Source organism: Gossypium raimondii, chromosome 10 (genome assembly GCF_025698545.1).
Source record: "Gossypium raimondii isolate GPD5lz chromosome 10, ASM2569854v1, whole genome shotgun sequence".
Taxonomy (NCBI): domain Eukaryota; kingdom Viridiplantae; phylum Streptophyta; class Magnoliopsida; order Malvales; family Malvaceae; genus Gossypium; species Gossypium raimondii.
The window spans coordinates 12,773,384-12,799,648 of record NC_068574.1 but is presented as its reverse complement, the minus strand read 5'-3'; the positions used below and the strand labels follow the sequence as shown (position 1 = coordinate 12,799,648).

The window sequence follows — 26,265 nt, the reverse complement described above, 5'->3', positions numbered from 1 at the left end:
CAGTGCAAGGATTAGATATGAAATTGATTGCCCTGGTTTAAGGGGAAGGACAGTGATAATGAACCCTCATACTATAGATTTGGATGTCATTGTTGAAGATGGAAGGAGGAGGAGGAGGAAAAGAGGAGAAAATAGCGAGATTTACGATATTATTGGTGATATCCCTAAGGATGGACGTTCTTGGCTTATCATGGTTAATGATGACTGAATTTTGTCCCTAGTTTGAACATAAAGAAAGAACAGGAATAGAGGTGAAATCTAGATCTATGGATGCCATTTTATCAGTTAGGTTTAAAATCGTCCTGGTTTCTTGGATATTCATCCGGAGTTTGAAGATTAAGAAAAAGAATTACAGGTGGGATTTGAAATCTAGATCTACAAGTTGATGGTAGGAATCAATGTTTCAATCTTAAGTTTGCCTTCATAAGTTAAAAGCACGAAATTGGAGAGTAGTCATTTTTTAGGGGGGTTTATTCATTCATTCATTAGGGTAGTGCATTCTGTCAAACTTTGTTTTGTGATGAACAAAATTATTGATGTGTTTTTCTTCTTTTACACTATAATAAAATTTTGTACCATTTTTCAACCTACATTCATATGTATTAGCATTCCTGGGAATAGCAAACAATATGGCACACTGTAAAAATGAATGATATGATACATTGCTAATTTGCTGTTAGAGTCTTAAATTTTACTACTAAATATTTTCCTGTGAAACATGATTTATTATCATAAAAATACTTTAAATATACTTGCTCTATTCAAAAAAAAATATATATATATATATATACTTGCAAATTGCTTTTAAAATTTTGTTTGTGAAATATAAAAATTCACCATTAATTTATAAAAAGATCTATAATGTAATATATGCAAAAAATAAATAAAGAAAATGAAAAAGATAAAAGGGGGGACAAGGCTGAAACTACTAATTATGATAAAAGTGAAATAAGGGAAAAATGTATAATTTTAGGTGGTATTTGGAAACTTATTTACTAATTAGATTTAAACGTAATTACTTATAATTATATAGGATGATATGTTTGAGTAATCATAATATATTATGTGAAAGAATCACATTCAATTCTAAATTTAAAAACAAAATTATGATCATTAAACATAATTTGTAGCTTTTTCTCTTAACTATATTATCATAAATCATATTCAACAAGATTAGCCTCACACAAAAAAAATAATAAAAAAAGGGTTTAATTGGCTTTTAAGTTGTATTACTTTAACAATCATATAGCTAATAATCAAAATTTCAATACACCGAATTTAATTTGCTTAATTTATTAATTTGGCTGAATTCTAAAACTTATTATTTCAAAAATAAATTACCTTCAACATTTAATAGTTTTTTTATCAATATAAAAGATATTATTAAAAATACTAATACTAAGAAAACAAAAGGCTAGCTAGCAATAAACCGTAGAACAATAAACAACAGAAGCATAAAAACCCTAGCTACTAAACAACAGCCATCGTCACCGATGGATGTCAAAGAGCTGACGGGAAGCAGCAGGGCGGCCGGTAAGCTGGAGTTAGCACTTAACCTGCATAACATACCATTTATGAAAATAAAAACTATTTTAAAAATTAAGAAATAAAAATAGAAAACAAATTAGATGGAGACATGTTGTCTAATTAATAGGAGTGATATCCGTTTGGTTTAATTGGGGTTTTTAGATATTTTGAACTGTCCATTTAGTTCGACTCTGTTTTTCATATTAACTTTTAGTTTTGAATTTTTGTGATTTTTTTACTCAACTAATGTAAAAAATAATTAATTACAAAAAATATATGAAAAATATATTAATTACAAAAATAAGCATTTGCTACAATGTTCTAACGGTGCCGCCTGACATATTGGCGTCACCAGACTAAATTTTTAAGGATTTGATCTGTAAATTTTTCATTTTGGTTGGCAACTGAAAAAAAGGCTTTAAGGATGCTGTCTGACAGTGTGGCAACACAAAACTTTAAATAGGGTAAATTATTTCATAAACCTCACTTATTTATTATTTTCTTTTATTCCCCTTCAACACCACAAATAGAGAGGCCTCTTACCAATTAGTCTAAAATATTTTTTTCTATCAAAAATATTTTTATAAAAAACTTATTCAACTAGAAATAAATTTTATTTATTTTTCAAAAATGATTATTTTTGTTTAAATTATATCCGACACGACAATTAATGATATTCATAATAGTTTTCTTTCGCTCACATTATATTTGGAAACTATAAATTTAACTAATAATTCTAATTTATAAATAATAAGATTTTTAAAATATTTTTAATTATAATTTTATTCCGTGTTAAGTAAATCAAATTGATAATAAAATTATAATTATTTTTAAAAAAATAAATAAAATTTATTTTCAGTTAAAATTGGCTTTTTTATAAAAATATTTTTTGATAGAAAAAACTTTTTAGACTAATTGGTAAGAGGCTTCTCTATTTTTAGTGTTAAATGGGAATAAAAGAAAATAATAAACAAGGAGGTTTATGAATCAATTTATTCTATTTAAAGTTTGGTGTCGCCACAACAGGCAGCACGCCTAAAACCTTTTTTCAACTAACGGGAAATTTACAGATCAGGTCCCTGAATATTTTAGGTCATCACATTTCAGTTTGGTGCCGTCAATATGTCAGACGGTACCATCAAAACACTATAACAAATGTCTATTTTCGTAATTAATTTGTTTTCTATAGATTTTTCGTAATTATATTTTTTATATTATTGGGGTATAAAACCAGTTTTTGGATAAATTTTGAGAAAATGAATTTTATTTTATTTTTGAATATTATTTGACAAAACTTTTAAAAAATCATAATTTTTTTAAAACAATAGTTTTTAAAAAAACTTTTAATTATTTTAATTATTTTAAATTAAATATTTTATAAAATAAAAATAAAAATTAATTACATATTAAATAAAAAATAGAATTAGATTAGATTTCATGATTCCAATTTTTAAACTTACATTTTCAACTAAATGACCAGAGAAGGCCCATTTCCAAAAATAATTACGAAAATGGGTCATTTTTCTTCATAATTACAGGAATGGTCCGATTTCCCTAAAACGCGCTGAGCTGGAGTCGTTTTCAGGGGAAACTCAGAAAAGCGCGTCTAGCTCTGCACTTTTTTCCCTGCTGACATGTAAAATGCGTCCACATCAGCGCGATTAAGTAAAGCGCTTCCACGTAGGTGCACTTTTGCACGTGCTCTAACAGCTATTTCAACTAGCCGTTGGTCCCCCAACAGTAAAAAATATATATAAGCCCCCCCCACACACATTTCTTACAGTTTTTTCTTAAATCTTTCAAATGTCTCAATCAACTCTCAAAAATCTCTCAAATAGTCTCTTAAATTTTTTTCCTAAATTCTATTTTTATCTAAATTATTCTCTTTATTATTTTTTATTAGTAATTTCAAGAAATAATTTTTTTATTAAAAATTTGTTCATGTTCAATTATATATTTAGCAATGGTCAGCTCTTTAACCCGTCTTGATAACAAGCACATCTCTATCAACCAATATTGCAATTGGTAAGAATAAATTTTAATCTTTTTTAATTTTTTTATTTCATAGTTATAATTGAACTTAATATTTTTTTTATAACTTTTTATGTAAATAGCCGAAAGATCTAATTTTGCAATGTCATATTCGTAATCTACCGGGTCCTCCATCACCATTGATCGAAACATACCTGAGGGAAGCCAATTTTTTGCACGTGGCCCTTGTAGGCCGGGGGTGTAAGTTGGACCCGAAACTCATAAGCGCATTGGTGGAGAGATGGAGACCCGAGACGCACACATTTCATCTTTCATGTGGTGAGTGTACTATCACTCTAGAGGACATGCATTTGCAGTTGGGGGTTACCTGTGGACGGGTCGGTAGTCACCGGGTCTGTTCAGTCTACTGATTGGGGATAATATGTTATGATCTTTTAGGTGTGGTTTTGGAGATAATTTATGGAGGCCGGATTGAAATGGTCTGATTACGAAATAATTTCGCGGAGCTGGCGAAAGATTCGACTAAAGAGAGGATAGAACGATACACTCGAGCATACATCCTTCAAATTGTCGAGGGTATTCTGATGCCAGATAAGTCACAAAACCTTGTACATCTAAGGTGGCTGCTAAAACTTGTCAATTTTAGAGGAGCTGGTGAACTCAGTTGGGGGTCCGCCGTGTTGGCGACATTGTATCGAGAGATGTGTCGGGCGATAAAACCAGAAAAAATCAAAATTGGTGGTTCCTTTTACTACTACAATCATGAGTTTGGTACTGCTTTCCATTTTTACGTCCTCGAGTGAACTACCCGTATACATTCACACTCGTAACAAGGTAAAATTTAGTAGATATTACCATTATTAAATTGATTTAAAATAAAATTATTATGCTAATAAGTTATTTAAATATCTGGAAGCATGCCCCCAAGTCACGTGGGATTACCCACCGAGCTTGAAGATATACAGCTTCTATTAGACCAACGATCGGAAGTGGATGTATGTTTTTATTTAATTTTAAACTATATACAAATAACATAGTCGATTTTGTATTCATTATTCAGTAATATATATATAACTAATGTTTTGATCACGTTCATATAGTTTGAATGGACATCATAAGATGACCCGACAATTCAAGAAATAATTTCTGAGGAATTTTTTGTGAATCCCAATGCCTGGCACGTTAAGATCTCATTGGTAGTATACGCTACCGCTGAGATGCACGAGACGAATAGAGTGTTGCGACAGTTTGGATTCTGATAATTGATTTTCGTGGCAACTCAAGAGTTTGATAATCTACATTGTATCGACTTACGGTGACCAGGTACGAATTGACCGATATTCCACTCACAATATATCAACATGTGGAATAATCGATATCATTTTTTACCTACTCGCAACACAATTCTTATTCCGGAGTTAGCATGCGATCCGGATTACATGCCATGATTTAGAATCCATGGCAAGTCATATTTGTTAGGGGAAGAGATGAGATTCGGCATCCCCATACGAATAGGCCACGACGGCTCCATTTAAATTCAAGAGGTGGCAAGGCGGGCCCATCATCATCACCTACGCAAGAACCGACCTCGACAACCTTAGTACCGATGCCCTCACCACACCCCTTTAACAAGTACCGCCTTATTCTGGTCTGTATCCCAACCCTTTTATTTTCACACAAGCACAAAATATTGCACTACATTTTTTTGCTCATTGTCTTATGTCAAGTTGGACTGTTGGTCATCTATCCTCGATGTGGTATACGCTTGGGCCATCTCATTTTCCGATGATAGTGACGCTTATGATGATGTATAGGCCATCTATGCATGAGGCACCAGCGGAGAGTACATTCGTTATCCTATCGACTTATGAGACTCCCCATAGTTATGCTCATCAACAAACACCTCTAATATCTTTGTTCTATCAAGGTGGGTCATCTTCCCAACCACCTATTTATAGACTAGAGGATACACGAAAGCAAGGATCTACATCGACCAAAGGCAAACCCCGACAACCACAACCCTACCCAGAAGCTAAACCTAGAAGGAATTCAACGCGTAACCATCAACCACCTCGATGTGGCACAATTTCTGGCTGGCATATTCACTGATAAATTGTATATTGTATCATTGAAGAAAATAGAAGTTCTTTTGAATCTTTTTTGTATACAATCTGATTCTTGTACCATTAAACCATAATCAAAAAGAAAATTTACTTTAATTATTTTCACATAGCATAGCAATATAATTTGATTTAGAAAGAAATATTGAATGTTTTTGTTGAAAATTTACATGAAGAATTATCAAATTTAGTTTGGATTAACAATGGCTAATAATTCCCATGAAGACATATATTATAATGTTTAATTTCGATGTGAACATGATGGCATTTTATGGCTCGGGTTCTTACACAACCCGCATAGCCTCTGTTGGTTTGAACACTCTCGAATATCCATGTTGTTGCGTATTTGAGTCCAGCACGGTCGACCTTTTGGTTTGCGATGTAATTCTCTATTAGGTAACTTATATTCATCTAGACGGGTGGGAATACATGTCTCCACACGTTGTACAATTTTTCTAGTTTGTACACTTCGTTGACAAAGCTCATGGGATCCAAACGGAGATTCATACAACCTGTAATTGCATGAGCGCATGGAAAATAAAATACGTCAAATATCTCACAGTCGCAAGTTCTATTTCTTAAGTGTACCCGATACACTCCCCCGACAATACCTTGGTCCGGTTTGTCGAACACCGTCACTTGAAACTATAGGTCGTCGCGCAAGTGACAAACTGCATGCATGCAGTTAGCTAATGCCTTACTATTATTAATTTGTTCAAGTACCACTGGGTACCATGCATGACCTCCCTGCAATTGCCCAATATAACTCGTCGCTCACTTTGGGAACAGTTCCTCCAAACGGAAGTATATCTCTTTCACAACTGAGGTTATGTCTCTTTCACAACTGAGGTTATTGGCAAATGACACGTTCATTTTAAAATGGAATTGATGCATTCTATTAGGTTTGAGGTCATGTAGCCATGTCGTAGCCCATCGTCATATACTTGTATCCACTATTCGAATGGCATATTAGTGAAGTATGCTGCCCCTGTTAAGTTAGTTGACCACAATATTTCTAACATATCATGAAAATGGTTCTTTATGATCTCGTACCATGTCAATATAAGTGTATAGCGATGATTACATACAAAAAAATATAAAAATACAAACGTAATATTACAAACTAAATAATATTGGTGATGATTGAAAACCTATGTCGGCCACTTGTCATCGCTCAGCGGTAGACCGATATTGTTGGTTATAATTAGTATGCGATCCTAGAAGCTTCCCTATTGTTCAATTGTAGATAGTATTCCAATTCCTTAATTTGAGATGGCACATATTTCATGTTGGGGGCAGACATGCCTCCTCAACCTAGATAAAAAGAAATCACAATCATCTGTTTTATCTCCCGGTATTATTGTAAATGCAATTAGAATAATCTTCCGATAACCATCTTGTGCCACAACTAAAAACAACTGATGGGTATATCTACCACACATAAAGGTATCGTCTATTTGTACCAATAGCTTGCAGTACTTGAATGCATCTCGATATTGTTTAAAGGTCCAAAACAGACGCTTGAACACTCGGCACCCACGGAGCAAGTGATCATTGTAGTATGTGAAACCCATTTTAAGATCTGTTATGCAACATGTTACGTACCTCTCCAGCACCTGACACAATTGCCATACCTCATTGTATGACGCGTCTCACCTACTATGTATCTTTTTCAAGGCCTTCTGCTTATTTATCCACGCCTTGCGATACGAAGGCATGTAATTAAATTGGCTACAAATATTGGCAATTAAAACTAACACAGTAGTTCTCGGATCCGCTTTCACCATCAGTAGTATTAGGCCTGCGATCATATCTGAATCCAGCTTCAGATGATCCCGTGAAACACCTGTAACCCTATGAGTATGTTAAATTAATTGGAAATGACCCTAAACCCTAAATAAAACCTTAATAACCCAGTGATACTGTACCAGAAGCAACACATTTATGCGGATCGGTAAACTTTTTTATCGTCCATAACCCCATCTTCTTCTTAATAGAAGCCATGATTTTCTATGAGCAGCTACCTTCTTGCATTGCACATTTCCCCCTAAACTTTTTAGATTTAGATTTAACCACATGAAAGTTAACCCCGTTCTTGATGTTGTATCGCTTCAATACTGCGAGAAAACCATCTTTATTGGAAAACTCCTTGCCCACTTCTAAATCACTCAAATCCAACAATGCACTTCCTTGGCCAGACCTCCTATGTGGTAGTTCTACAAACTCTAGCACATCCTCTGCCGAAAGATTGATATTATGCATGTAGGTTGACAGTGAGTACACCGTGAATTGTAGATCTTCTTCTCCTTCATTTTCACCCACTTCACTGTCTTCATGTTCAGTTGGAATAGGCTTCGATTCAGAAAATAATGCAACTTCTAAACCGTCGACATCGGGCTCCTGGGGTGGATCCATATCAGATTCATTGCTATCTTCGTTCTCTGACCCACCAACATCTATCATGTTGGAGGTCCTTTCGCTGGTGGACATCGTAAGGAGTACATCATCCCTTCTCATGTACATTTCGAAATGTCCAAAATCACATGTCGATTGCCAACCACTGAAAGTTAATATCATTCCCCAATAAGTATTTCCAGCGTGAAACATCGACTCATCGAGATTCATGTCTCATCCACTAACTGAGTATTATGAAAGGGTCGTATATTACGTTCTACCACTAAAACCCAATGGTTCGGTATTCTGCTTCTCACGATTGAAATCTAAGATTAAGACAGATGAGTGTCTTCTCATTGATGATTTCAAGATATCATAGTGGGAACTTTCTAACAAAGCGATTAGACTATTGACATTTTCAACCGTTCTCACCTCTCGAATAGGAAGGGATGTTGAAATCGTAAGTCCTTCATCTGACCTTAAAAATTTTACATATAACTCAAGAAACGATGATCCATTATCGAGGTGTGTTTGCACTATCGCCTCCAAGCCCTGAACACCTTTGATATCAAATGAGTCACATCTCATGAGATCGACTGAAATACAAAATCGGTACTTAATAGATGAAACTCTCATTGCCATAGATCTGAAGATTTTTCGCCTAATTCTTTTTACGAAGTTTTATAAACTCTATATTTTGGTTAAAAGCCAGTCGCGTTATGTTCTCTGATAAAAAAATCACGTCGTTCTCGATGTCACGGACCTCACTATCGTAATAAATAATAACACTAAGGGTGGGTTTGGATGGGCGATTGGGTGCGGTGCGTTTAGTTTACTTTTTGTCTCACGCTACAGTATCACTATAGTATCTAATCTCACCGCCACCGCTATTTTTACACTAACCGCAGGTAAACGCGCCGCCCATCCAAACTCACCCTAAGTCATCCACTCATTTTCAACCAAATTATCTGTCGAGAGAAATTCAAAACGCGAAATATTAACACGAAAAATCAAAACATTATGCAATAAATATAATGCTTCATATAAATATTAACACGAAAAATCAACTTATACCTTTCTTGCGAACTTCTATTCTTCTAAACTTCTTCAATTTCTATTTCTCCAACTTATGCCACCAGAGGCTAAAATATGGGTCATTTATAGCCTAAGGGATATCATTCTACTCTTTTCTATAAAATGCCCCAGATAGTAGGGGTTGAAATTTGTAGAGGAAAAACGTTCCAAGGAGGACGCACTATCAGAAGAAGTACTGAAAAGGGAATCCAGCTGAAAGCGTTTTTAGTACTTTTGCTGACAGTGTATCTTGCTTGGAGCGTTTTTCCTTTACAAACCTCAACCCTTACTATTTAGGACATTTTTCACAAACCTCATCCCAGGATATTTTTTCAAAATCATCTCCTCAATTTTATTTTTTTAGAAGCATCAGTACTGAGAAGGTCGTCCAGCTGGAAGCGTTTTCAGTACTTTTGTTGATTGTGCATCCTACTTAGAGTGTTTTTCTCTACAAAACTCAACCCATCTTGTCAAAATTATTTCTTCAGAACTTATCCCCTCAAAATTATTTTTTTAGAACCTATCTTGTAAAATTTATTTTTTTAGAATCCCTAAACCCTAAAAATTAAATAAAACCCTAAATCCATAATTAATAAACACTAAAAAATAAATAAAACCCTAAACCTTAAACCTAAACACTTAAAAATTAAAAAACCTTAAATCCTAACCTTAATTTCATAAACCCTAATTAATAATTAGGACATGAGAAAAATAAGGGCAAAAGCTCACCTACATGGAAGCGTTTTACTAAATCGCGCTGACGTGGGCACATTTTACATGTCAGCAGAGAAAAAAGCGCTGAGTTAGACATGTTTTTCTACGTTTCTCCTAAAAGCGATTCCAACTCAACGCATTTTAAGGAAATTGAACCATTCCCGTAATTATGAAGAAAAATTATCCATTTCCGTAATTTTTTGAAAATGGGACATTTCTGGTCATTTATTCTACATTTTCCTAAGCTGTCCAATTTTCTATTTTTGTCTTGCTCAACCCTAGTGATTCATGTCAGTTTCTCTTTCATCTTGATGCTAGTTTCTTTGGATTTGGATTTGGATTTTCAAAGGTCCAAAGAAGTGGGCATCTTCTAGTAACCAATCTGGTCCAAAATTACAACACAAAATGTAAGCCCAGTCGGAGACAAGTTTATAGGACCAATCAAACCGATATCAGTTCAAAGATATTTATTTTATCCGAACCTGAAAACTCCGGATACTGCCATGGTTATGGAGGTAATGGAACATTAAAGAAAACAGCTGCTTCTCCCATTGTAAAGAAGACAGCAGCGATGAGCAGACTTTCGAGGCTTAAACTATCAATCCCCGCCAACACTAACACTCTATTGATCTCTTTCAGTGACAACTTGTTTCCCATAACCCTCGAACTCCCTCTTATCTCTTCTTTCTCTCATCTCCCCTGCAAAATCAAGCCAAGAAGAACAAAACAGAGCCACAGTCCCTCCCTTGAAAAGAACCTCCTTTTTAATCTCTGTAAGCATTAAATTGTTTCGTTTTTGTTCCTTTATTAATCTCAGGTTTTATTCCTAGGCTGTTCTATGGTTCTGGGTGTTTCTTCTTTTATTGTTTTGCTGCTTTAATTTCTCGAAATGAGTTGTTTTTCATGCCTTTTTCTGGGTTTTAACAACTGAAACTAAAAACCCTCTCAAACCCTACTCTTTGAAAGCAAAAAATTGAAGCTGAAAGTTATGGGCTTTTTTTAATTGGTTGGCTTTTATTTTCAGGTCTTCAAGCAAGTAGTATAACTAATGCTGAAGTTGAAGAAAAAGTAGACGTTGAAGTTGCAGAAGGTTATACAATGACCCAATTTTGTGACAAAATCATTGATGTGTTTTTGAATGAGAAACCAAGAGTCAAGGATTGGAAAAAGTACTTGATTTTGAGGGAAGAGTGGAGTAAGTATAGAGAAACTTTCTATAATCGATGTAGAATCCGTGCCGATAAGGAGATTGATCCAACTATGAAGCAGAAATTAGTTTCTTTGGAGAACAAGGTGAAGAAGGTATAAAAACCAAAATGTTTGAATTTTTACTAGAACTTTGATAAATACATGTGAGTTTCGAATGTTTTAAGTGATTTTGGAACTTGGACACACCCAAAAACTCGCCCCAGTTGAACCAAGTTTTGTTGGGTACTTAGTGTTGTTCAAATTGGTATGTTGTTCAGTATCAAAACACTTAAGAGTCATAGTGACTACTGCTAATCTTCAATGGTTGGATTTGATTTTAGATGCTCCTTTTGGTTTTAGTGATAAGTATTGTGTACTATGAATGTGATTGGTTTGCTTTTATGAGATTTTGGAACTTGAAGGAACCTGAAAACTTGCCCCGAATGAACCAAGTCTTTGCTGGGGACTTAGTAGGCTCAAATTGGTATATTTTTCAGTATCAGAACACTTAAGATTCCTAGCTCGATCTCATTTCTTTTCCTTACTTTTTTAAATTGACTATTAGTAATCTATCATGGGGTTAAATTTGGTTTGTGGTAAAGATATGTATTCCGGAATGTGAATGTTTTATGTGATTTTGGAACTCAAACAAACCCGAAAATTTGCACCTAATGAACGAAGTTTTTGCCAGGGATTAAGTAGGCTTGGATTGTTATATTGTTTAGCATCAAAACACTTAGGATTGATAGTTTGATTTCGTTTCTTTTCCATACCTTCTTGAAGTGAATATTAGTAAACTATTATGGGATTAAATTTGATTTTAGATTCTCCTTTCTGTTTTAGAGATTCTGCAGTTTTTTCTCTTATAAGGAATGAGCATTGCAGATTGATGATGAAATGGATAGGCACTGTGAACTTTTTAAGGAGATTCAAGATAGCCCAACTGATATAAATGCAATCATTACAAGGCGGCGTAAAGACTTCACCGATGAATTTTTCCAATACCTTAATCTGGTTTCCGAAACATGTGATAGTCTGGAGGACCGAGATGGTAAATATTATGCATTACCTTTGCAGACTCAATTATTTTTATGGTTGAAAAGTGGATGCTTTAAGCTGCCAAAAAGTGGCAATGTCTTTAAAAATTAAATATGTTTCACTTGTACCTTTGAAGTTGGTCTAATTAGGGACCTTTTCCATTACTTTTTTGGAACAGAGGTCTCCCGACTGGCAGCAAGATGCTTGTCCGCTGTTGGTACTTATGACAAGACACTGGAGGCTGTGGAGAATTTAGATTCTGCGCAGGCAAAATTTGATGATTTACTAAATTCACCTTCTGTGGATGTGGCATGTGAAAAGATCAAAAGCCTTGCCAAGGGAAAGGAACTCGACTCGTCTTTGGTTCTATTGATAAATAGTGCTTGGGCGTCGGCAAAGGACTCCACAACTATGAAGAATGAGGTATCGCTGTTTATAGTGCATCTTGGTCTCTTTCTTTGATCTATAATTGTGTTCCTTAGGATTTAAGTTGTAGAATATGATGCAATGGCATGTATGTGAGTTGCTAAATTTAAACCGAGATAATCGTTCAACCCATCAACCATTAGAATATGGTTTCTGAGAATAAGATGTCATAGAGCAAAGAAAGTTCACCTGTCTAGAAACTTAATTAGATATATGAAAACCTTAAACACCTAAGATTGTCGATGTCAAGGATGTTTGGAATCAAACATGGTTAGGTTCTTAAGTCTAACCCTGCTACTTCTAGGCTTTTTGTTCCTCCTTTTTCAGATTTCTTTTGTGCCATCTAATTTCAGGTTAAAGACATTATGTATCGGTTATACAAAGTGACAAAGAGCAGCCTTAAGAGCATGGCACCGAAAGAGATAAAGTTGCTCAAGCATCTTCTAAACATCACAGATCCGGAAGAGCGGTTCTCTGCATTAGCAACAGCTTTCTCTCCTGGAAATGAACACGAAGCCAAGGATCCCCGTGCTTTATACACGTAAGAAATATTGTTCCTTCTTCAGATTAAACGCCATAGATTATAGTGGCATGACATTTTCCATATGGCTTCCTTTTCCTTGTTAAACAGTACCCCAAAGGAGTTGCATAAATGGATTAAGATAATGCTGGATGCATACACTCTCCATAAAGAAGAAACTGACATCAAAGAAGCTAAGAAGATGACTCAACCTGTGGTCATACAAAGGCTGTTCATCCTCAAGGAAACGATTGAAGAAGAATACTTGGATCAAACGATGGCACCGCGAACAGAGGATAAAACCAAATTGGAGGAGTTATGAACTATATGACTCTGTTTGTATCAATTTATACCCAAGACCATCAAGCATCTACTGTCAATGTCTTTTTTGTTAGAATGTAACTTAGGTATTCATGGTGAATCATTTTATGTTGTGATCCATGTAAGCTTATATAGTATAGCTAGAGAATTTTTTGGATTTACGTGTTCTATTTGCAAGGACAGACTAGACCTGTTAATGGGTTGGGTTATCCGTCCAAGCTCGAAGGTTCACTCGAAATTTGGGAAGGTTCTGACAAAAATATTAGGCCCAAAAGATGGGTATGGACAAAAAAATTAAGCCTACTTAAAATATGGGCTGGGTTCAGGCTTGAACAATTAAAGTTTAAGTTTCGTTCGTTCTAACTCATTTTAAGTTAATAAATATTATGTTATTTTTATATATTATGTAATTTAGAATATATTAAAAAAATTTATACTAAATATATAAATATATAATACTACTTTAATGTAAACATTAAAATAATGTTAATATGGCTATATAAAAATTTTTAATAAACAAAAAATGTATAAAATTATTAAATATTAAAATAATATAATATAAATATTTTTACAAAAATTAAAAAAAAATGTGGGTGGGTTTAAAATAGGTTTGGGTTAGTTTTTTGAAAATATGGGCATGTTTAGGCAAAATTTTAAGTTTAGATTTTGGGTTGGGTCGGACTTGAGCAAGCATAAAACATACTAAAATCATGCTTAGATTCGACCTAGCCCATGAGCACCTCTAAGATGGACAAATGGATTGAGCCTTTTTTTTTTTTACTTTTCAATACTTTTATATATTATGTAGGCCTAACCAAAATCGTTTGTCTTGGTACTGGTGTGTATTTGTATCGTTATGTTTTAGTGTATCATTTTAAGTTTATCAGTGTTTTATATATATTTTTACATATATTTGTAAGGCAAAAATAGCAGAATATGCTAATTTTATTTTTTAATTCGGCCTTTGGGCCATTTTTTTAAGGAATAGGCCGATTTTAAGAGAGAGAAAGGGAAAGCGCGACCAGTTGGGCGCTCTCTCTCCTAAAAACCCTAACTGTTTTTAATTTTTTTAAGGTTAAGGTTTTTTAATTTTAGGGTTTAGGATTTTTTTGGAAGGGTTTAAGGTTTTCAGCTAAAACTACCGAAGTTCATAAGTAGATTTGAGGGGTTGGGATGTGATAGTTCGCCTCAGAACACATACATTTCATATGTCATGGTAGGATATAACTATCACCTCAGAAACGCATCATGGGAAAATCTGGTTTCGGGGTAATAATGCTTGATATGATCAGGGGTTGAAGTCTAGGTGAAGGTCTCAGTCGGCGGTCGTGATGCGGTCACGGGTTTGAGTATAACTGGGGGTTAGGTGACGGTCATTACACGGTCAGGAGTTCAAACTTTTTGGATACTCGCAAATGATGCCTTATATATACTATACATAAGATTGAGGCTATAATTATATGAAAAAACTTTGGGGAATTCTGGTGTAATCAACGTAATTTTTTTCTCTATTTACAAGCAGCCGATGTCTTTGACCTTTCATTTTTATGACATCAAGGTGCACACAAGAGGGATCTCAAGTGGAGAGCGAATGTTCCGGCACAATAAAGGTCAAACTCGGGTCTATGCGATAGCGGTTGTAGTTATTAATGGCTTGTTTAATAAAGACAATCATCGTCGCCTCGAAAGGAGCATCACCTTTACTACACCGCAATAGCGGCTCCTCGCCTGAGAGTCCTCTTGTGTCCACAACGGTGTGAGCATTAGAATAAGAATGAAGGTTAAAGGTACCGGTTGCTTGGAAATAGAGAACAAAATTACACCGATGATAGCAGAAAGCCTTAGAGTTTTTTCGTATAAATATGCCTTCAAACTTTTGTATGTTATTTATAGGGCATCATTTTCAGGTATCCTAAAAGATTGAGCTCGTGACCGCGTAATGACCGTCAACTGGCTCCCTCGTTATACCCTGATCCATTATCGCATAACGCCCGTCGATTGGGACCTCCACATAAACTTTCACCCTTGACCGTAGAAAGTAAAACCACCCCAAACCTGACTTCCCCGCGATAGGCTTCGGAGGTAATGATCCCCAATCAGCATGATATATGAAATATGTTTGGCTCGGAGTGATATTGCATCATCGATGACTCAAGAACACCTTAAACGTTAAGGAAATATTTTTAGTGACCAAAATTGTTAACACCCAAAAATGATTTATGAAGTAGAGGTGGAGAGTGTTTGGTAGAAGATGTTTGAAGGGCAATTGAAGCTTGGTGTGTGAGACCCTTTTATAAGCGTAGGGAAATGTCTATTTGCAAAAAGAAAAATTACTTTCTTTGAAAACGTGTTGCAAGAGTGAAGAACATATCCGAAACGTGATTAAAGTGGTTGAAAAATTACGAAGCGTCAGACTTTTAATTCTGGGCATGCTTCTTTTAGCAAAATTTTATTTCTTACTGAGGGTACAAACAATTTTTTAGGAGCACGTTCTAAGATGCAGAATAATTGGGGAGCACGAGTGCAATAAAATTATACGACTTCTAAACGTGCATTGAATATGGATTGCATAATAAAAAATGTAACAAATGCGTGCATTCGTAAACGAATTTCGGAGCATGTATTCTCTTTCTCCCTATATAATTTTCCTATAAATGGAATGTAATTTTCATAACTTAGACACATATCAAATAACTAACAAACAAACATCGAATATTTGTGTCACGAGAGTTGCGTATGCTTCTTTGGACAACCCTCTACTCTTTTTTTTTTGAAATTTTTCATCCAATTCGTGACAAATATTGAAATGAGTTGACGAGTGAAATTAGTTATTTACTAGGATGGTCAAATCTGTAATACGGATGTTGGGGTGGTGTTTGTAGGAGCGAAGTTCATGGAAATGGCATTCAATTCTACCATTCAATTACGTGAGTTACGGACCAGAATTAGAAGGAAAGTCAGGGAATCAACCTGAGGAAGGATTTCGAAGTTGCAATGCAGATATCTTGCGTCCATTGATCCTTATAGGCATAACCTATTCAATGTGACTGGTGAGGTCCATCTCGAGACGATCATATAATTGATATAACGACTCTATAGTCAGGAGTGTCGGAAAGTGTATTTCAGGGGCTCTGTTCCCATAAATCGGACTCGTAAATATTTTTAATAATATTTATGAAGTTAGCTGTGTAGTTAACTAGATTTTGATTAAGTGAATTTTGTGAAATTAAAAGTTATTAAGTATAAGAACTAAATCGCGTATAAGGTAGAAGTTGAATTATGATTTAAAAATAATTAAAGGGATTAAAAAAGCAATTATACATTTGTTTCTTTAAGTGGACCGCATTAATGATGATTATAAATATTAATATGTTAACTTATTATATATACATGTTAAATGTTTTAATTAAATGAAATAAAATTTATATGTATAAGTTATAAAATAATAATAGTTATAATAATAGAATAGTAAGTGGAAGCATGCAAAATTAAGAGAAAGAGAAAAGAAAAAAAAAAAAAAAATAAGGAAAGAAAAGTTGGAGAATGCACGACCACAAAGGTTCAAAACTTTTAAAGTTCAATTGGTTAGTCAATTTAGTCTATTTTCTTGTAATTTTATATTTTTAGAATTCGGTGTTAAGTACTACCCGACCCATGTTGAAATTTAGCATTGATTAATATTTTAAGCTAGAAATGGAAAAGGATTAAATTATAGAATAAATTATAAATTTTGGGTAATAGGGACTAAATTATAAAAATTCAAAATTTAGGGGTTTAATTGAAAATAGGGAGCTAAATTTAGCTTAAAGCGAAATTAGTATAAAAATATAGGATTAAATGTGAAAAATAAAATTATTCTCGGTTTGGAGACTAAGCAAATATTGAATAAAAATTGAAATATTCAATGTGAAATTGAATTGCGTTGTATTTATGTATTTAAATTGTTTTAATTCCGTAGCTAACGTCGTACTGGAATCCTCGACTAAAAAGGGGAAGGATAAAATCCACGTCGAATAGCTCGGAATCCATAATTTGTATTTCTATAATCTAAACCTAGTTGTTAATTGTTGTATTTTGATTTAATGCATATGGTAAGTGGTTGTGGTGAGTATTTTGGCACTTTGATAGTGAATTGAAATTATAGTGGATTGAAATGGATTGAATTGGTATATACATTATGAATGTATTGATTATTTGAATTGGAATGAATATATGTGTAAATGTGATAATGTGCAATTATGAGAATTGGATATTGGTTGTATTTGAAAAGTGAAATAAAACCCTATTAACTGTACCAGGCTGAGTCAGATATAGATGGCATACCATAGGAGAGGAATAGTTCAGAGATTTCTTTGACTTCGAGTCAATGAGACACTGGGTGCCAATTTGCTTTGGTTTAACCGATGATACACTGGGTTTCAATCTATATAGCGCTGGGCGCAATTATTACTTCAGATTTATCTGATAAAGCACTGGGTGCCAAACTCACTACACCGAAAGAGGGCTTTAGCGGCATTTTTTGTGGCGTTTGTAGGTAAAATGCCTCTAAAAATTAGGCATTCGCGGCGTTAACCCTAAAATGCCAGTAAAGATCCCGCAATAGCGGCGCTTCTAGGAAAACGCCGCAAAAGAGCATCATTAGTGGCGATTTTAAACAAAAACGCCGTAATAAATCTGACAAAACGCATCGTTTAATATTCAGGAATAGTGGCAGTAGCGGCGCATTATAAAAATGCCACTATAGAGCAGAATTAGCGGCGTTTGTTTGTAAGCGCCACAAAAAATGTTAAACAATACGCAGCGTACAATATTGAGGTATAGTACAATTAGTGGCGTTTCTCTAAAAACGCCGCTGAAGCACAGCATTAGCGGCGCTAAAGTACAAGCGCCACAAAATATGTGAATCAAAACGCAGCGTTTGGAAATGAGGCATAGATCCAATAGTGGTGCTTTTGTAAAGCGCTGCTATAGCCTGCTATTAGCGGCACGTAAACGAAAAACGCCAGAAATTTTGAAAACGAAACGCAACGTTTCGTCTTGAGCTATAGCGCCTTTAGCGGCGCTTAGCTAAAAACGCCGTTATTTATCAGTTTTTCGTGGCGCTATTCCTGAATCGCCGCAAATATTTTGAACAAAACGCATCGTTCGGGATTGACGTATAAAGGCATTAGTGGCGCTTACCAGAAAACGCCGCTATATGCCCTAAATAGTGGCGTTTAACGAAAAAACGCTGAAAAATTTTAAACTGAAACTCAACGTTTCGTTTTGAGCTATAGCGCCTTTAGTGGCGTTTACCCATAAACGCCGCTATAGATCAGCTTTTAGTGGCACTTCTGCTTAAGCGCCGCAAAAAGTTTGACCAAAACGCATCGTTTCGGCTTCACGTATCGATTCATTAGCGGCGCTTATTTGGAAACGCTGCTATAGAGTAACTTTTAGTGGCGCTTTATATTAAAAACGCCGCAAGAAACTTAATTTATTTTTCCATTACTTTAGGATTTATTTTTGCTATAGAGTTTTAGGGTTTATGGTATATATACTATTTTTTATTTTGGGCTAGGGATTGAAGGTTTGATGTTCGAAGTTTAAAGATATATATATACTACTATTTGAAAACTAATTAAAGAATAACATTTTAATTTTACTAGGATCCATGCCACGTTGTAAGCACACCTATATTAAATAATTAAATAATATAAAATATATGTTCTGTACTAAACTAACACATTGGCCACCCGAATTTCCAAAGATATGGTTTAGGATTATGGTTTATGACTTACGGTTTAGACTTTAGGGGTTTGGCCAACTTTAAGGTTTAGGGTTTATGATTTGGTGGTTGTTGTTTGTGGTTTACGGGTTTAATGTTTATGGTTAATTTAGGGTTTAAGATCTATGGTTAATGTCTACGATATATTGTGGTTTGGATTTTATGGTAATTTGGTGGTTTGGTGTTTTACGGTTAATTGACGTGTTAGGGTTTAAGTTTTACGGTTTGGGGTTTGAGGTTTAGGGTTAAGGGTATAGTTTGGGGTTTAGGATTTACAGTTAATTAATTAAGGCTTACAGTATAGTGGTTTATAGTTTGGGGTTTGATGGTTACAGATAAATAATATGGTTGATGATTTTAGGGTTTCAGATTGGGGCTAGCTTTTAACAATTAATTAAGCGCTTTTGTGTTTAATCTTGGATATTCTAGATTAATATAAATGATAATAATATAAATATAAATTAATATTTTAAAAATATATCAAAATGGGTTAAATCCCAAAAATATAATACTTGATTCGTTATGTATTTGTATAATAATAAATAAGAACTAGAAAAGCAAAAGAAAAATTATAACAATTTAGTCTAAAATATTAAAATTTAATTACGTATATAAAAGTAAATTTTAGTAGTGTACAAATGTTTTAATAATTAATAAATTTTTATTATTATTGTATTATCATTGTCAAAAGTAATTAAAAGATACAATTAAGAAATAAATAAATAAATAAAAGATGTGAGATTTAGCGGCGTTTTCAGCAAAAACGCCGCAAAAGTTATTAAATATTGGGTGAAAACGGTGTAGTTTTGTTTGAGAATTGAATGGCTTTTGCGGCGCAAGTGTAGAAACGCCACTAAAGGTTGGATTTAGCGGCGCTAAGTGGAAAACGCCGCAAAATTTCTGATTTTAAGTAAACGGTGTCGTTTTACCTGCTACATTAACAGCATTAGTGGCGCTATGTTAAAAACGCCGCAATAGTTTATTCTGGTAATACGCTGTCGTTTTTTAATTCCTGTCTTTCATCCCCATTACTCCCAACACTTAGCCGAAATTCCCCCCAAATTTCTCCCCAAAATTTCCCGATTTTTCCCAAAAATCCCCAATTCTAGAACCCTAATTGCTGCTTCCAACCATCTCTGCTACATTGCTTGTCGACGCTTCTGTTGTCGCTCGTCAACCGTCGTCCGTCACAGTCCTGTACCACCGCAATCCTCTGCCGTCGCTAGGGTAGAACAAAAGACAAGGTTTTCCTCCTTCTCTCCTTCACTGAAATAGTCCTGTACCAGACCGGATTTAAAAACTTGACTCCCAAGTTTTTTCCTTTGGAAAGCAAAGCAATATGTATAGCAACCCAGAGTCCCTAGGAATAATAGCAGAATAAATATGATAAGGAACCTTAGTTCGTGAGATTTTTCATGCATTTGTAGTCGTCGATTTTTGGATCATTTGAGGAGCTTATTTTAAAATTTTGTTTGTTAGGTTGGAATGTCTCAGATAAATCATAAGCTAGCTTCTTGGTCCACCTAGAATGGTGGTGCAAATCAGTAAGGAGTAGCTAATACTATACCATGTCAAACATTATACTCTTAAATACAATGGTGGTCTAAGGCTGTGTTTATTGAGGTTGAAAACTACTTTTCAATTCAAATTATGATTTCAAACCATTTTTTTTATTTTTATAAATAAACTTTAGCTTTTGGTTTCGGTTTTGGTTTTGAAGATCAAATGCTTTCTAAGGAAATGATCTTTTTATCCTTCCATTAAGTCTTATACTTTACAAAATGTTTAAAATTATCATTTTATTTTCTCGAAAGCACTCTTTGACGACAACTCTTGGTCTAAATGTATTCAAAGTGACTTAAAATTTGAACACGCTACTTTCTGCTTACACAGTTTGGCTATAGATTGTGTGTTTTAAGAGATGCTTGGTTGAAGTATATAATAGTAATAAAATTCATTGGTCATATGCAGTCAATTTCTTCCCGCTAGCTTGCTGCCTCTTTCGCTGCATAAGTCGTCTATTCTTTGGCGTGGAAGGTAAATTTTCATTCTTCTGTTGTAATGTATCAGTGTCAGTTAATCATGTAGAAATAAGTTTGAAGATAAATAAGTTTGAAAATGATGAAAAGACCTTAGTGGTAAACTAGTAGAAATAAAAAAGAAAAGCATGCAACTTTAGAATCCAGGGTTTTTATGCTTTTATATTAGATTTAGATTTATCTTTTATCTGCAAACAAAGTCAGCAAACATATACTGCAGATAAAATGCGTTTCTTTTGTTGTCAAATGAGTAAGACATGTACCTTTCCACCCCTAATTCAGTGGAAGATTAGTTTAAAAGCAAATTAGTCAATACTGTCAAGCTCGAACTCGATCGAATATTTATTTTTAAGTTCCAGCTTCACTCAAGATATAATTGAGTTACTTGAGTTTGAACTTAATTAAACTCGTTTACCACTTTTTGTATTAAAATAGTTAAGTAACGGAGTTGACTGTTAGTTAATTGTTTGAACTAACTAGTTAAATTACATAAAAATAAAGAACCAAGTTACTTTAAACATGAATCTAATGACTAAATTTTAAATTTAAGTATAATAGAAAGACCAAAACTGTGAGAAAAAGCTATGTTCAAATGTTCTAGTCCTCATTCTCGATGGATAATTTTCAAATTTCCTTTTAAAATCATAATTATCTCGGAATTATAAGTATAATTACATTGTGTCATATATGAATAAAAATAAAATTATGTAACAACTATATTATACATAAATTACATAACTTAATTAATTAATATTATACATAAATTACATAACTTAATTAATTAATATTATACATAACTTACATAACTTACATTAATATTATACATAAATTACATAACTTAATTAATTAATATTATACATAACTTACATAACTTACATTAATATTATACATAAATTATACATAACTTAATTAATTAATATACATAAATTACATAACTTAATTAATTAATATTATACATAAATTACATAACTTACATTAATATTATACATAAATTGCATAACTTACATTAATATTATACATAAATTACATAACTTACATTAATATTATACATAAATTACATAACTTAATTAATTAATATTATACATAAATTACATAACTTAATTAATTAATATTATACATAAATTACATAACTTACATTAATATTATACATAAATTACATAACTTAATTAATTAATATTATACATAACTTACATAACTTACATTAATATTATACATAAATTATACATAAATTACATAACTTACATTAATATTATACATAAATTACATAACTTAATTAATTAATATTATACATAAATTACATAACTTAATTAATTAATATTATACATAAATTGCATAACTTACATTAATATTATACATAAATTATATAACTTACATTAATATTATACATAAATTACATAACTTAATTAATTAATATTATACATAACTTACATTAATATTATACATAAATTATACATAACTTAATTAATTAATATTATACATAAATTACATAACTTACATTAATATTATACATAAATTACATAACTTAATTAATTAATATTATACATACCTTACATAACTTACAACTTACATAACTTACATTTTTTAATCATTCATAAATTACATAACTTACTTAATTTTCATAATAAATAACACATAACTTACATAATACATAACTGATATGACTTACATAACTTACATAGCATAATTTTCATAATACACAACTTACATAATTTTCATAATAAATAACTTACATAATACATAACTTACATAGCTTAATTATACTTATTCCTAAATCCTAAACCCGTGCAATTTATTGTCAATATTAGACTTGAAGAAATAAGAAATGGACCGGTCTTGGATGAATTTGTCAAGGGTAAGCGACAGTTATCGAAATGGAGTACAAACTTTTCTAAATTTTGCATTTTAATATGCAAGCCAAGAGAACATGATTCTTTGCCCGTGTAAGAAGTGTGTCAACATAAACTGGCATTATCGTGAAGTTGTATACGAGCATCTAATTGTTGATGGGTTTGTTCGGGGTTATAAACAATGGTTTTTTCATGGAGAATGCCCGCCTAGTACTTCCTCTTCAAGGATGGATGTATCTTATGATAGTACTGCTTATCATCAGTCTGTTAGAGGGGATGACATGGAAGGGATGTTGCGAGAAGCATTTAATATTCACAGTCATGGTTTACAGTCGTTCCCACTCGACATTGTGCCATCTGATGATTGTAATCTCGGTGGAAATGTTTTTACCGAACCCGGAAGAAGTGTACATCATGAAGAGCCGAATGGAGAAGCGGCGAAGTTCTACGCGCTACTTAATGACATGGACGAAGAACTGTATGAGGGATCAAAATTCTCAAAATTGTCTTTCTGTATTCGTCTTTTTCAGTTAAAATGTTTGGGAGGGTGGACCGGGAACTCTTTGACAATGCTGTTGGAGTTTTTGAGAGAGATGTTTCCGTTTGCAAAAATCCCTCAATCATACAAAGATATGAAGAAAATGATAAAATATTTAGGTCTTGGGTACACCAAAATCCACAGTTGCCCGAATGACTGCATGTTGTATTGGGACGATCGGAGAAACCAACAATGGGAAGAAGTTCTCTGACATGGGGCATCGTCGGTGGTTACCGGAAAATCATAGATTTAGATTTCGAGTTACAGATTTGATGGTATTTGAAGAGTTCAGAGAAACTCCTTCGCAGACCAGTGGCTCTGAAATCTTGTTCATGTTGGAAGATATGAATTTCATTTATGGGAAGATGAACCAACCGCCAAACATGCAAAGAAACAGAAGATCAAATGATGAAGCTGATGATGACTCCGACGAAGAGAACGATCCTAATGAGGCGGACTTGTGGAAAAAAAGAAGTATTTTTTTAGTTGCCTTATTGGGAGCATCACCTTTTACGACACAATCTTGATGTTATGCACATTGAGAAAAATGTCTGCGAGAACATTGTGGGTACAATTTTGAACGTCGACGGAAAATCAAAAGACAATCTTCAGAGTCGACTTGATTTAGTCCAAATGGGAATTCGGCCTGATCTTCATCCCAATCCACTTTCGAATGGGAAATATCAGTTGCCGCGTTCTATTTTCTCAATGTCCAAGATGGAGAAAGAACTGTTTTGCATGGTGCTGAAGGATATGAAGGTTCCAGATGCGTATGTATCAAATATATCTCGATGTGTTAGTGTTAAAGATCGAAGATTATATTCGCTGAAATCACATGACTATCACATCTTGATGCAAGATTTACTGCCAGTTGCTCTACGATGTTGTATGTCCAAGAAGGTGACGTCTTGTATCATTGAACTATCCAACATAATGAAAGCCATTTGTGGCAAAGTTTTGGATGTTCAAGAACTTCAGAAGGTACAGGATCGAGCCGCTTTGACTTTATGCAACATGGAGAAAATCTTCCCACCTTCCTTCTTTACCATTATGGTTCACTTGATAATTCATCTCCCGCACGAAGTAATTCTTGGCGGACCCGTCGCCTATCGATGGATGTATTCCATAGAAAGGTGTTAAAGAAGTACTTTTAAAATTTTCCTTCATTCACCTCTATGCCTTTAGTTACAACTTTTTATAATGTTGTATATTGTGTTTAGGTTCCTATCCAAATTAAAGCCTTCTTCGCAACAAGCGATATCCGAAGGATCGATTCTTTGAAGGCTACTTAGCGAAGGAATGTATGACCTTCGCTCAAGATATTTGGAAGATGTCGAAACAAGGTTGAATGACCAAATAGGAATCTTTGAGTCACGGACTATAACTTAGCCGATACTTATTTGTTCCAAAGTTTTGGAGAACCAATCCGCAAAGTTGAAATTGTAGAATTAGATCATTTATCGTGGGTACAAGCACATCGATATGTTCTATTTCACCACGAATCATTGGAACCTTTACGGAAGTAAGTTATACAAATTTTATAAATATTTATCAAACTAAAAATTGTTTATCTTCTAACAAAGATCACATTTTTTAACATAGTGAGTACAAACAAATATTGAGATCTCGTTCGCGCTCCCGAAGAACACAACATCGAGATATCAATAAGTTATTTACAGAATCTTTTTATGAATGGTTAAGCCAAACGGTATGCAGTTGGAGCTTCCGCTTACAAATTATAATGCTTTCTCATAACATAAACAATTACTCAGTTTACTTTCCATTCAATAGGTTTGGAGTGGGAAGAGCGTAAACGACGAAGTTAAATGGCTCTCCCAATGTCCAAATCGAGTGGTTAAAAGATATAGTGCGTTCCTCATCAACGGATTCAGATTTCATACAAAATATCGCGAGAGGTTGAGGAGATCGCAAAATTGTGGAATAATTGTTAATTCTACAATTACAAGTTATGCTAGTGCTAGGGACAATAATCCTGTCGAGGGAAATGTGGAATATTTCGGATATCTTACTGACATAATTGAGTTGGATTACTACAGCAAATGGAAAGTTGTCTTATTTCGAGGTGATTGGGCCGATGTTAATACAGCTCGTGGAATCAAGCAAGATCAATTTGGTTTACAATGGTGAACTTTGACCGATTGATTCACACAGGACAACAACTGATAGATGAGCCGTATGTATTCTCAAGTCAAGTCAAACAAGTTTTTTACTCAAAAGATCCAACTAATGAGGGTTGGTACGTTGTACTCCGTAACATCCCTATAGACTTGTTTGACATGGGCAGTGGAAGTAGAGATAACATCGACGACAGATCAGAAACTTTGCCATTTCTAGAACAAAACTTAAACGATAATATCCCTAGTACTAGTGCACAATTTCAATGGGTTAGTCAGGATACGGATGAAGATATTTACGAATAATGATGTAGTAAGATTTTACGATTGTTTAATTATATATAAATTACATTAGTATTAAATCTTGGTCTTATTATATATTTCAACTATTTTATATGTGCTGTTATTGTTGTAATTAGTTATTAAGTTTAATTACATTTTATGTGTATTGTAGATAAAATGCCTAGAAGAAAAATTATAAGGGAAAGCATTGTTCAAAATGATCCAAACTCGACAGGCACAAATAGTACTGAACAACAGACAGCAATTGGATCTTCGAATGTTCCGATTACACCTGAGGATCCTACGGAAGTTCAAAGTAACTTACATTAATTACATGCATGTT

General features: G+C 33.7%; 1 protein-coding gene across 1 annotated transcript; it reads left to right on the top strand.

Annotated features, from left to right (window-relative positions):
• Positions 1 to 10,275: 10,275 nt before the first annotated feature.
• Positions 10,276 to 13,712, top strand: LOC105777745 (uncharacterized protein At4g37920). The gene is made up of 6 exons (XM_012601149.2): positions 10,276 to 10,594; positions 10,846 to 11,123; positions 11,895 to 12,060; positions 12,226 to 12,470; positions 12,827 to 13,014; positions 13,105 to 13,712. Exons 1-6 carry the CDS (start codon positions 10,393 to 10,395, stop codon positions 13,313 to 13,315), a joined length of 1,290 nt encoding a protein of 429 aa, XP_012456603.1. The 5' UTR covers positions 10,276 to 10,392; the 3' UTR covers positions 13,316 to 13,712.
• The last annotated feature ends 12,553 nt before the right edge of the window (positions 13,713 to 26,265 follow it).

Coding starts and splice junctions, on each gene's coding strand:
- LOC105777745 (XM_012601149.2), top strand. CDS start 10,393: ATGAGCAGACTTTCGAGGCTTAAACTATCAATCCCCGCCAACACTAAC. Junction 10,595..10,845: donor GAACCTCCTTTTTAATCTCT/GTAAGCATTAAA, acceptor TTTTATTTTCAG/GTCTTCAAGCAAGTAGTATA. Junction 12,061..12,225: donor TAGTCTGGAGGACCGAGATG/GTAAATATTATG, acceptor TTTTTGGAACAG/AGGTCTCCCGACTGGCAGCA.